The following is a 13405-nucleotide window of genomic DNA, read 5'->3' on the forward strand; positions in this document are numbered from 1 at the left end:
GCAGTTTGGGAGGCTGAGACGGGCGGATCACAAGGTCAGGAGATCGAGACCATCCTGGCTAACACGGTGAAACCCCGTCTCTACTAAAAAATACAAAAAACTAGCCGGGCGAGGTGGCGGGCGCCTGTGGTCCCAGCTACTCCGGAGGCTGAGGCAGGAGAATGGCGTAAACCCGGGAGGCGGAGCTTGCAGTGAGCTGAGATCCGGCCACTGCACTCCAGCCTGGGCGACAGAGCCAGACTCAGTCTCAAAAAATAAATAAATAAATAAATAAATAAATAAATAAATAAATAAATAATGCAGTCTTGGGTATTTCTCTATAGCATTGTGAAAATGGACTAATACACACCCTAACTACCTTCCTCACCCTCCTACCCCACAGGGGTCTCTCTCCCAGCTCCAGGGGTGCCCTGTGCATCCTGAGAAGGCAGCTCCCCCGGCCCCTTCAGGGTCCAACCTTGGGCATCCTGCTGGGAAACTGGGAGGCAGGGGGGCTCCAAATTGGCAATTCAACAAATGTTGCAACACATGGTTTTGTTTTCTTTTTCTATTTTAGCAGGTTCTTTTTGGTGGCAGGCTGAGTGGGTTTTATAATTGTACCAGTTAAGGGCAGTAGATTTTACAAGTCAGCAGACTCTGACCCCTTCACCTGAGCCTGTGTGTGTTGAGTGATCTTCTCATGCAATTCTTCATCTGCACGTGTGCAGAGACCATGCTGAGGGCTCTGTGCCCTGTTTTCCAGGCTTTGAACTTGGCCTACTCCAGCATTTACGGCAGCTACCGGAACTTCGTGGGACCTCCACACTTTCAAGTCATCTGCCGGCTCCTCGGCTACCAGGGTATCGCCGTGGTCATGGAGGAGCTGCTGAAGGTCGTCAAGAGCCTGGTGAGTGTTCCCTGGACACGCTTCCTTCTCACAGCCTGAATTCCCTGGGGCACCCAAGCCAGAGGGTCTTCTCCGCCTGGACTGTGATTCTCCAACAGCTGGATTCATTCAATTACTTGAATGAATTACTTGAATGAATCATTGAATTACTATTCAATTCAAACACTTCTGACCATATATAGTTTGATACCTCCCTCATCTTTTCAAACTTAAAAGAATGGGTCCACGTTATTTTAACTGATACACCGAGTTTTTATTTGTATGTATAGAGATGGGGTCTTGCTGTGTTGCCCAGGCTGGCCTTGAACTCCTGGGCTCCAGAGATCTGCCCATCTTGGCCTCCGAAAGTGCTGGAATTACAGGTGTGAGCCACCTTGGTCAGCCTGGATTTAGTTTTCTATACATAACTAACTTTTTATACTTTTTCATCCTTTTTATTATTTTAACAATCTTCTGTGACTGAGACCACGTAAGAGTTTGGTCACTTGGCACAGCCGTTACCCCGTGACCCAAACAGGTCCTTCCAGGACCCGCTGGGGACTCTGTGCCAAAACATGTGGCAGCTTGGAGGGTGTCAGGATTGCGGACCTCACCACAGCCGGGCTTGGGGCAGCACCAGGAGCACAGATGGCGTCCTGGGGGACCCTGGAGACGGCAGTGCTCACCGTGCTGGGGGCACCCTGTAGGGACACCTGGCGGCAAAGCTCTCCCCTCGCTGTGGCACCGCTTTCCTCTCGAAAGGGGGTCCAGTTCAGAACGTGAATTCAGTCACGGGAAGCCACCTGGTGATGGTTGCTCTCTCTCCAGGGCTGGTTTCATTCCCCTGCCAGGTGATCCTGCAGCCTCCTCGTTACCAAGCTCTTTGCTAACAGACTTGTTTCAGGGCGTGTGCTGGCCACAGGCATTAGCAGAGTGCAGTGGGGTGACTGACGCAGCCTGTCTCGTCCCCCCGCAGCTGCAAGGCACAATCCTGCAGTACGTGAAGACGCTGATGGAGGTGATGCCTAAAATCTGCCGCCTGCCGCGGCACGAGTACGGCTCTCCTGGTGAGTGTGGGCACCTCTGGGCGTGTGCAGCTCACAGCGCTGTCCGTGGAGAGGTCAGAAAGGAATTCAAGTCAGAAATTCTTGGGAAGGATTAGATTTGCCATGTGGGAGTAGACAGACAAATGCACCTTACAACCAGGAAGAGGTGTGTTGGGTCACTGTCTGCAGGCGAGGAAGCTGAGGGGCCTGGGAGGTCAGCCTGCAAGAGTTGAGACAACAGATCCCTGAACACCACGCTCTTCCGTGCCCCTACGAAAGAACCGCCGGCCTGATGAGGCGAGAGAGCCGACTGCCGGGTCCTGCTGCCCTGCTGGGCTTGTAGGGGCTTGAGGCTCAGACACAGGCCCACCAAGGTGGTGCAAGGCCTGCCCCTGCCCCCATCCATCTGCAGGTCCAGCTCCGGGGCAGGACTTGCTGTGGGCTGGTTTGGGGTCCAGCTCCGGGGCAGGACAGGCCGCAGGACTTGCTGTGGGCTGGTTTGGGGCTATGCAGTTAAATAGCTTTAGTGATCTCAAAAAGCATCGTCTCATAAAACAGTGACCTTTGTCACGTAACAAAACTGCTTTTAGTCTCTTACCGGGCAGAGTTTTCTTGAAAGCTGGGCAGCTGAACAGTAGCCTTGTGTCGTAAAGTGACTGGAGCCTGCACGTGGGTGACGGACAAGGCGCTGTCCTGATGGGCAGTCAGTCAGCGTGGCTGAGATATTGAACACGTGCCCAGGACTTTTTGCTTTTTGGAGCCTCCCCAGGGCTGTTGCTGGTGTTTGAGGAGACGATAAGGTCCCCCTCAGCCACCATGGGGAAGTAGCCGTCGGCACGGCCCTGGCTCAAGAGAATCTGATTTCAGTTTATTGTCAGAAAGTAGATGAGGAACGCTGGGATGATGCAACCAATCCTTATGTCGTGACTAGAGATGGAAATTTCAGATGTTGAGGAGGGAGCCGTTTCCCAGGGTGGCACAGGGAAACCTTGTCAGGGATGACACAGGTGCAGGAGTGCCCCTGCCCCCACCAAGTGGGGCTGAGTCCCCACAGCGGTGCCGAGAGCTGGGAGGAGTGGGGGCAGGGGCTGCAGCTGTAAGGCAGGCGGGGCCGTGTCGGGCTGCTGGTCCTTGGGGAAGGGGCAGTCGGGCAAGACATGCTGGGACAAGGGTTCACGGTCTGCTGAGCCTCCTGCTTGGCTCTTCCCAGGGTAGTTTCGGCCCCTCCTGATGCCACATTCATCGTGCAGTCAGCTGCCGGTTTCTGTCTGGGCTGGAGTCGAAGCTATAGATTGGCTGGGGGAACGTTGGCCTTCTGTCCCATATTTGCGCCTTGCGTCTTTTTGTGCCTTATTCCGTGGTCCGGGATGCCGCTGAGATGCCTGCCTTGCTCCAGAGCCGGCATGGTGTTCGGCCTCCCGTTGGGTGCGCCGCAGGCTTCCTAGATGCCCTTTCTCAGATGAGGTGTGGCCCCTTCCATGCCTGTGAAGAGAGATTGCATTTTGTCAAATACCTTGTCCGCCCCCACTGGGGATGATGGTGCAGTCTTTATTCTTGTCACGTGGTGACATTCCTATCGTCAGAGCCTTCCCTACAGATACGGGGTTGAGTGGAAAAGAGGCCTCAGCCGAGGCCCAGGGCCACATGGTGTGTGGAGAACGTGCCCAGGTGGTGAACAAACTACCACCGCAGGGAAGATGCTGGGGATGGGACGTGGTGGCCATCCTTATAGCCGGGCTCGGTGGCGGTGTCAGAATGGCAGGTACTCCCGGCTGTGGACCCCGGCTGCTGGGGCCCGGCCCCTCCAGTCCCCCAGCCCCACCTCCCTCCTGCGCCGTAGGCATCCTGGAGTTCTTCCACCACCAGCTGAAGGACATCGTGGAGTACGCAGAGCTGAAGACGGTGTGCTTCCAGAACCTGCGGGAGGTGGGGAACGCCGTCCTCTTCTGCCTGCTGATCGAGCAGAGCCTGGTGAGCCCCCGCCCGGCCCGGCCTCCCCCACCGCCCACGGGGAGGGCTTTCTTTTGTGGGTTCTTCAGCGGGGGTGTGGCAGCAGCAGTGAGGTAAACCTTTTTTTTCGTGACTATTGAGACTTTAGTTTGAATTTGTTCCCTTCAACTGAAAAACAAAAATGTACTGTAGTTCATTGTCTCAAGAATGTTTTTCTGTGTTAACATCATAAAACTTTTATTATGCGATGTTTTCAACACCTAAATGAACTTATTTGGTGTGCCTGTAAGGTATAAAGAGCACTGCTGCCCAGGAGGGTCTCTGCATGCCTGAGGCTGCTGAGCAGTTGAAGTGTGGCTCAGTGTGACTGAGGAGCTGAGTGCTAAATGTTATTGAATTATAACTGATTTAAATCTAAATGGCTACACGTGCCCCATGGTGGACAGCACGAGAGGCCAGCCTGAAAGGGGAGCCCCTGGGAGCCCACCCCCTCTTAGGACGTGGCACAGTGGACGCTCATGTTTTCGACTGGCTGCCTTTTTGTGTGCCATGTGGCTGTCCCTCTGTCCTGTGCATCACAGCAGCTCAGTTGATAACCTCCTGGACCGGGAAAGCCAGTGGGAAATGGAATCTCACGTGGCCCTCTCCTGCCTTCCCTCGTGACTAACGAGGCGGGCAGCTCCGTTCGTTGCGTCGTCTTGTTTCTTTTCCTGTTAAATGCCCCACTGGGTTCTTCTGCCTACTTTTCTACAGCTCGTCTGTGCAGATCCTTTATGTGCTGCACATGTTGTAAATCTCCCATTTGTGGCTTACCTTTTCACTCTGGTGGTGGTGATTTTTGCTAAAATGCTCTTAATTTGGATGTAGCCCTTTTTTAATGATTAGCACTTTCCGTATCCTTTTTTTTTTTTTTAAGACGTTTTCCCTGTCTTGCGGTCATGAAAACATTCCTTTACATTCTCATCTACGGATTTTAAGCTTTGCCTTCTGCATGCAAGTTTGCAGTCCTTCTGGTCTTTGTGTATAATGCGAGAGGCAGAGGAAGCTTCTTTCTCTCTCTATGGAGGCCCGGCTGTCCCTCCTCTAGTGGCTGAAGGGCTCCTCCTCCCATTGCTGACTAGTGGTGTCCCCTGCCGTCTGCCAGCTTTTCATGGGGACACCGGCCTGTCTCCTGACTTTCTGCTGCATCCCACCGGTGCAGGCGTCCGTCTCCCACTGGTGCAGGCGTCCGTCTCTGGCATCACAGCATGTCTTGCTCATCACTGCCCTAACAGGACTCTGGATTCCCGACGCGGCACGTTTCCTACCTTGCTGCTCCTCTTCGGCATGTTCCCTCCTCGGGGCTCTTCGCGCTGCCTTGTTTTGGGATTGGTTTGCCACATGCCCTGGCAAAGCGTTTGGCTTGTGCATGGGAGCGGCACTGCATCTGCAGAGCTGCCTGGGGAGGCCTTTCCTATGTTGTTTCCCAAAGTGGTCTCTTGTCTTCAGGTCTCTGGTAGCTTTGCAAAGGCAGAGTTGTGTTTAGGAAGAACAGGGATAGGGTGGCCTGTACACAGCTCAGGGCATTGCTGTCAGACTGCCAGGCCTCTGGGGACTGAGCCTCTGGACCAGCCGCCTCACACCAGCCTGTACAGTGAAAGAGAATGTGTTGGCTCACATGTCAGGGGAGTCCCAGGTCAGGCATGACATGCCTGGGAGCTGACAGCCTCCATCAGACCTGCATCTTCAGCTCCCCCCATCCCTGCACTCCTAGGCAGACCCGTTCCAGGTGGTTTCAAAGAGGGACTGTAGCAGCCCCAGGCCTTCATTGTCCCGGCCACCCACAGGCTCGGCGGGGACCCCAAGTAGCATCCCCTCCCATGCTCCGCTCCCCACTGTGTGAGGGGCACAAGATGGAGAACCCACCAGCGTCTCAGGCCAGCAAGGAGCCAGTGTCCAGGGTGGCCTTGCTTTAAGGATATGTTCCTCAAATAATTGTGAATTGTTAAAAGCCAGACATGTTAGGAAGCATCTCTTCAACTATAATCTCTCGTTATGAATTTTAAATATTTAATGTGGGAATATTCCATTCATAGGCGACTTTTCCTGAACTTACAGCATAAGGCTGTATCTTAGTGCGCTCTGCTATCTTAGTCTGCTTAGTCCGTTTTGTGTTGCTGTAGCAGTGCCTGAGACTGAGTAATTTATAAAGAAAAGGAGTTTATTTGGCTCATGACTCTGGAGGCTGGGAAGTCCAAGATCAGGCAGCCCATCTGTCAGGGTCGCAGGCTGCTTCAGCTCCTGGGGACACAGAAGGGGACGTGGGTGTTGCAGAGAGAACAAACATGAGAGGCAGCCTTGCTTACAACAACTGCTCTCGCAGGAACTCATCCATTCCCACAAAAACTAATCCAGTTGTGGGAGAACTGACCCAATCTTGTAAGAAATCCATCACCTCTCAAACAGACCACCTTCCAACACTGCTACATTGGCAATTACATCTCACCATGAGATGTTTTGGCAGGGACAAACCACATCCAAACCATGGCCTCTGTGTGTGTATGGCCAAGCCTGAGGATGCCTGTCTGGTCACCGGCCTCAGGTGGGGGAGGTGGGACCCGAGCTTTCCGAATGGGAGGCAGCCGTGTGGAATCGATTTAGAGTGTCAGGGACCCCTTAGGACTGCTTCCTCTTCTGTCCAGCTGCCCTTTTTGGAAATAAGGTAAAATGTCAAAAGCTTTTCTTTACATCAACATTTCTTTTTTTTTTTTTTTTTTTTTTTTTTTTTGAGACGGAGTCTCGCTCTGTCGCCCAGGCTGGAGTGCAGTGGCCGGATCTCAGCTCACTGCAAGTTCCACCTCCCGGGTTCACGCCATTCTCCTGCCTCAGCCTCCCGCGTAGCTGGGACTACAGGCGCCCGCCACTTCGCCTGGCTAGTTTTTTTTTTGTATTTTTTAGTAGAGACGGGGTTTCACCGTGTTCGCCAGAATGGTCTCGATCTCCTGACCTCGTGATCCGCCCGTCTCGGCCTCCCAAAGTGCTGGGATTACAGGCTTGAGCCACCGCGCCCGGCCTCTTTTTTTTTTTTAAGATTGGAGTTTCGTTGTCGTTGCTTAGGCTGGAGTGCAGTGGCACAATCTTGACTCACCGCAACCTCTACCTCCTGGGTTCAAGTGATTCTCCTCCCTTAGTCTCCCGAGTAGCTGGGATTACAGTCATGTGCCACCACGGGCCGGCTAATTTTGTATTTTTAGTAGAGACAGAGTTTCTTCATGTTGATCAGGCTGGTGATCTGCCCGCCTCACAGAGTGGCCGTGAGTTGGTAATTGTAGTGGGCGATGGGGGTTGGGTGTAGAGGAAACAGAGTGGCCGTGAGTTGGTAATTGTAGTGGGTGATGGGGTTGGGTGTAGAGGAAACAGAGTGGCCGTGAGTTGGTAATTGTAGTGGGTGATGGGGGTTGGGTGTAGAGGAAACAGAGTGGCCGTGAGTTGGTAATTGTAGTGGGTGATGGGAGTTGGGTGTAGAGGAAACAGAGTGGCCGTGAGTTGGTAATTGTAGTGGGTGATGGGGTTGGGTGTAGAGGAAACAGAGTGGCCGTGAGTTGGTAACTGTAGTGGGTGATGGGGGTTGGGTGTAGAGGAAACAGAGTGGCCGTGAGTTGGTAACTCCCAACCTTAGGTGATCCGCCCGCCTCGGCCTCCCAAAGTGCTGGGATTACAGGCATGAGCCACCGCGCCCGGCCTGACATTCTTTACATACACAAACTCTTGTGGTTCTGTATTTATGTCTATCCCAGGACTCATGGACATAAATAATTATAGAACCACAAGAGTTTGAAGCAGGCAGGATGCAATTTCCTGGGACAATCTCTTAGCTTAAAGGCACCGTTTCTGTGCATTGCCATGGCAACAGTTGGCCCTCTGTTGGCTTCTGGATGGAGTGCGAAGCTGCATTAGAAACTTAGGGAAAGAGAAGCGGAACAGATGGCGTCTGGCCGGCGTCTGGCACTGGATTGACGTTGATGAGTACGGAAAAGTCTGCTTTTCTTCCTCTTGGTCTTAGTTTTGCCATCATCTCTGGGAGTTCCTCAGAAGTTAAAATCTCATTGTCAGTATTTCTTGATTTTCCAATAGCTGTTTCTTTGTTTAATCATTTCTTTTACTCCTGTGGAGCTTTAAGATTTCAGCATGGCTGTAGGGTAGGAGGCACTGAAGGCCCCACCATCTTCTGCCTGCTCCGTGGGGTGGTGAATGCACTGTGGTCTCAAGAGGCCCTTCCTGCTGGCCTGAGAGCCCTCACCGCTAAAGATGAACAGCAATTGCTATATTTTTGACCATCTTTGGGTTCATGGTGGATTTGGGGGGTTCTGCTGTCCTCATGATCCTGGAGGTACATTTTCTCTCTATATATGCGTTATTCTGCAGAATGGACCTTGTGTGGTTTTTACTACCCTGTAAAGGAGTTTGTGACCTGAGAGTAGGCTCAGCGTGATGGCCCAGAACTTTGCTTTGGGCTCTGTGGGGAAGGAGTGGATGTGGACACCAGGACGGGCCTCCCCTACTCCTTCCATCTCCCGTGTTGTTTGCAGAAGACGCCCTTCCTTCTGTCAGTGTGGTGGGATCTTGTCCTAAACTTCAGGTTCTGAAGAGCCTGCTGGCAAATTAGCAGGGAAGGATGGGGTGAGAGCTATTAGACTGGTAAATCCTGGAAAACAGAGCACGCATTCAACATTGGGTCTTAACGTGGGTCTACATCTACATTAATTAAATGTAACTAAAATTAAAATTCAGTTCCTCAAGTGCGCAAGCCACATTCCAAGTACTTAATAGGCATGCATGGCTGGCGGCTGCCGGAATGGACATTTCCATCATCCTAGAGAAATCTCTTGACAGGCTACTTAACTTTATGGTAAAAAGCAAAGAGGTTCTTTGTTTTCAGCACCAGATCTCTCTCTGTGGCAAGATACCCTTCCTAGCGTGACCTTCTTTTTCTCTGTTCCAGTCTTTAGAAGAAGTGTGTGACCTGCTGCACGCGGCTCCCTTCCAGAACATCTTGCCGCGAGTCCATGTGAAAGGTGAGCCTGCTGACCCCACCAGGGAGTCCAGACTGCCCTCTGTCGGGATGGTGCCCGCTCTGCAGCCGGAGAGCCTAACGGCCAGTGCAGATTGTAGGTTTGGTGCCTGTTCAGTCATACCTGGGGTAATGAGGGGTGTACAGAACCTAGTTAAATAAGATTGAGAAATAGAGCTGCAATGGTATGATGTCTTAGAATTGCTTCCAAATATTAATAGCATGGGAGCAGGGGAGTTGGATGTAGAGGAAACAGAGTGGCTGTGAGTTGGTAACTGTAGTGGGTGATGGGGGTTGGGTGTAGAGGAAACAGAGTGGCCGTGAGTTGGTAACTGTAGCGGGTGATGGGGGTTGGGTGTAGAGGAAACAGAGTGGCCGTGAGTTGGTAACTGTAGCGGGTGATGGGGGTTGGGTGTAGAGGAAACAGAGTGGCCGTGAGTTGGTAACTGTAGCGGGTGATGGGGGTTGGGTGTAGAGGAAACAGAGTGGCCGTGAGTTGGTAACTGTAGCGGGTGATGGGGGTTGGGTGTAGAGGAAACAGAGTGGCCGTGAGTTGGTAACTGTAGCGGGTGATGGGGGTTGGGTGTAGAGGAAACAGAGTGGCCGTGAGTTGGTAACTGTAGCGGGTGATGGGGGTTGGGTGTAGAGGAAACAGAGTGGCCGTGAGTTGGTAACTGTAGCGGGTGATGGGGGTTGGGTGTAGAGGAAACAGAGTGGCCGTGAGTTGGTAACTGTAGCGGGTGATGGGGGTTGGGTGTAGAGGAAACAGAGTGGCCGTGAGTTGGTAACTGTAGCGGGTGATGGGGGTTGGGTGTAGAGGAAACAGAGTGGCCGTGAGTTGGTAACTGTAGCGGGTGATGGGGGTTGGGTGTAGAGGAAACAGAGTGGCCGTGAGTTGGTAACTGTAGCGGGTGATGGGGGTTGGGTGTAGAGGAAACAGAGTGGCCGTGAGTTGGTAACTGTAGTGGGTGATGGGGGTTGGGTGTAGAGGAAACAGAGTGGCCGTGACTTGGTAATTGTGGTGGGTGATGGGGTTGGGTGTAGAGGAAACAGAGTGGCCATGACTTGGTAATTGTGGTGGGTGATGGGGTTGCGTGTAGAGGAAACAGAGTGGCCGTGAGTTGGTAACTGTAGTGGGTGATGGGGTTGGGTGTAGAGGAAACAGAGTGGCCGTGAGTTGGTAATTGTAGTGGGTGATGGGGGTTGGGTGTAGAGGAAACAGAGTGGCTGTGAGTTGGTAACTGTGGTGGGTGATGGGAGTTGGGTGTAGAAGAAACAGAGTGGCCGTGACTTGGTAACTGTAGTGGGTGATGGGCACAGAGGCTCATTGTGCTGTTTTCTGCTTTCAGTTACATTTGGAATGTTAAATAAATGAAAAGTGAATATTGAGCAAAAAATCGGTCCAGCTAGTTTGAATTAAAATATTAAATGAGCCAGTTCTGTAAAATAATTTCCAAAGAGAATCTGTATCCATATTAAAAATCTTTTGTTTTTTTAAACAAATTTAAACCTTTGCAATTACTGTTTCATACAAAGGAGCAGAATAAAGTAAAGTATTTTTTCTACTGCAGAGGGGGAGAGACTTGATGCCAAAATGAAAAGACTGGAATCCAAGTATGCCCCGCTGCATCTTGTCCCACTGATCGAAAGACTGGGGACCCCTCAGGTAACGTGTGCTATGATGGCGGAGGCTGTTGCAAGCTGGGCATCCATGCCAGGCCAGGTGGCCCGGTTGGGAGCCAGACTGGAAGGCATCGTGAAGTCCGGTGGCTGCACGGCCTCTCAGGCCTCAGTGTTGCAAGTGGGGCGCGTGCCTGGACTGCTTCCCGGGGTGGTTGGGGGTTCAGATGAGCTAACGCCTGGAAAGGGCTTAGCACATCAGCTGGCACGTAAGACTTACACAGAAGACGTCACTTTCACTGTCCAGCCCTTCGTGAAGAAGGCTTTCCCACAGGGGTTATTAGGCCACGAGGCCAGGTGTCAGGGTAGAGTTCTACAGCGATCCAGCTGCATATGCCAAGTCAGGGCTTCTCAGCCATTTTGGACCAGGTAACTCGATGGTGGGGACTTGGGCCTCCTCTGCATTGCAGGCTGTTTGGCGGCATCCCTGGCTTCCACACTAGAGGCCAGGAGACCCACCCCCTCCACCCAAAACATTTTCCCGAGGCTGGGTGCCGTGGTTCATTCCTGTCTTCCCAGCACTTTGGGAGGCCAAGACAGGAGTTCAAGACCAGCCTGGGCAATGTGGCGAAACTCCGTCTCTACAGAAAGTACAAATATTATCCAGGCGTGGTGGCATACGCCTGGTCGCCTGAGCCAGGGAAGTCAAGGCTGCAGTGAGCTGTGGTTGTGCCACTGCACTCCAACCTAGGCAGCAGAGCAAGACCCTGTCTCAAAAGAAAAAAGACATAGAGGATATGGAGTAGCTGGATGCCTGGAGGCCCACAGCCTTCCACCGCTTGTCCTTTCTGCAGCAAATTGCCATCGCGAGAGAGGGGGACCTGCTGACAAAGGAGCGCCTCTGCTGTGGCCTGTCCATGTTTGAGGTCATCCTGACACGGATCCGGAGCTTTCTGGATGACCCCATCTGGCGCGGGCCTCTGCCCAGCAATGGGGTCATGCATGTTGACGAGTGTGTGGAGTTTCACAGACTGTGGAGTGCCATGCAGTTTGTCTACTGCATTCCTGTGGGGACACACGAGTTCACAGTCGAGTAAGTGTGTGCTCAGAGCAGGACAAAGCCCCAGGGGAGGGGAGGGGCTTAGGGCAGGGTCCAGGTGTTAGGCTAACAAGCAGCCAGCCATGCTCAGGAAGTGGACCAGAAACTCACTGAGCTGCTTTTAAGCCTCCGATAGTGGGAATTCTTACTTGATGCCAAGGAGCTGGCTCAGGACTTTAGTATTCAGGGAGTCTCTGAACCCACGGCAATTGTTTGCACGTGGACATTCATTTTTCTAGGTGGGAGGTCTGTAAAGTCATTCAACACAGAGGGGATATGATCTAAAAAGGGTTAGGAAGCAGCACACCAGAAGATCCCAAAAAAGGTATCTACCAAAACCAGGGAACAGCCACCTGCTGCCCGGCATTCTCCTCCTGGCTGTGGAAGGTGACTGTGGCACAGACAGTAACAGTCATGCAGATGGCTTGGTCACTGACACCTGGAGACAGACTCAGAAAAGACTCCGTAACGGATCACTCATCTCCCATTGTTTCTGCTGCTTGTTCTAGGCAGTGCTTCGGTGATGGGCTACACTGGGCCGGCTGTATGATCATCGTACTTCTTGGGCAGCAGCGGCGTTTTGCTGTGCTGGATTTCTGCTACCATCTCCTTAAAGTCCAGAAACATGATGGCAAAGATGAGATTATTAAAAATGTGGTATGTGGCTGAAAATCTCCCACCATCTGTGGACCTTTTGCAAAAGCATACTTTCTCTGTTGTAAGTTCTTGTTCCTGGGAATGTTTTTCATCCTAGTACATAAGGTGCCACCAACAGAAACTTCCTTTTCGTTCCCAAAATGAATCGAAATATAATTGGCCAGTAAAGCAGTGTTCCATTTTCCTTCTCAAGGTACTTAGATTTACTTCCAGTCTTACAGAATCTGCATTGTCAGAATATTGGCAACTATTCCAGTCTTCGGGCTCCCTAGAAGTCAAAGTGTGCTTTCTTGGCCTTTTGTCTTTGTCGCTTTATGGATTCCTCATACTTGAATTCTGGAAAATACTCAGCCATTATCTTTTGAAATATTTTAGCCTCCCTTCCATTCTCCCTGTTCTTGCCATTCAGTTAGACATATGTTAGACCTTCTCATTCTATTCTCCACATCCCTCTGTTGTATTAGTTTTTTTTTTGTTTTTTTTTTTTTGAGACAGAGTTTCACTCTTGTTGCCCAGGCTAGAGTGCAATGGCGGGATCTCGGTTCACTGCAACCTCCACCTCCTGGGTTCAAGCAATTCTCCTGCCTCAACCTCCTGAGTAGCTGGGATTACAGGTGCCCACCACCATGCCCGGCTAATTTTTGTATTTTTAGTAGAGACAGGGTTTCACCATGTTGGCCAAGCTGATCTCAAACTCCTGACATGAAGTGATCCACCCACCTCCCAAAGTGCTGGGATTACAGGTGTGAGCCACTGCGCCCAGCCCTGTTGTATTAGTTTTCTATTGCTTCCATAACAACAAATCACCACAGGCTTGGCAGTTTAAACACCACTGATTATCTCACAGTTCTCTAAGTCAGATACCTGGGTTCAGCCAGGCCCAGCTGGGTCCTCTGCTCAATCTCATGAAGCCAGTGTCCGAGGTGCTGTGTTCAGCCTGGAGGCCTTCAGGCTTATGCACAGTTGGCTGAATTATTCCTTGGCAGCTCTAGGACTGGGTCCCCCTTCCTTCTCATGCTTTCCAAGTGACCCCCTCCAGCAATGGTGGGTTGGGCAGTCTCAGCCTCTCGTCTTCTGCCACGTCCCTCCTGCCTCCAGCCAGAGAACATTCCCTGATC

The 13405-nt window shown here is 51.9% G+C and overlaps 1 protein-coding gene across 7 annotated transcripts in view; it reads left to right on the forward strand.

The window, feature by feature from the left end:
* Window positions 1–13405, forward strand: part of CYFIP1 (cytoplasmic FMR1 interacting protein 1) — a 117210-nt gene that overhangs the window by 101611 nt on the left and 2194 nt on the right. For all 7 annotated transcript variants that reach the window (XM_050796117.1, XM_050796119.1, XM_050796116.1 and 4 more), the window contains exons 24-30: window positions 743–886; window positions 1842–1932; window positions 3752–3882; window positions 8843–8915; window positions 10483–10577; window positions 11386–11624; window positions 12140–12287. In XM_050796117.1, coding sequence (XP_050652074.1) covers window positions 743–886; window positions 1842–1932; window positions 3752–3882; window positions 8843–8915; window positions 10483–10577; window positions 11386–11624; window positions 12140–12287 — 921 coding nt within the window. The remainder of the gene's footprint in view (window positions 1–742; window positions 887–1841; window positions 1933–3751; window positions 3883–8842; window positions 8916–10482; window positions 10578–11385; window positions 11625–12139; window positions 12288–13405) is intronic.

Source organism: Macaca thibetana, chromosome 7 (assembly GCF_024542745.1).
Source record: "Macaca thibetana thibetana isolate TM-01 chromosome 7, ASM2454274v1, whole genome shotgun sequence".
Taxonomy (NCBI): Eukaryota; Metazoa; Chordata; class Mammalia; order Primates; family Cercopithecidae; genus Macaca; species Macaca thibetana.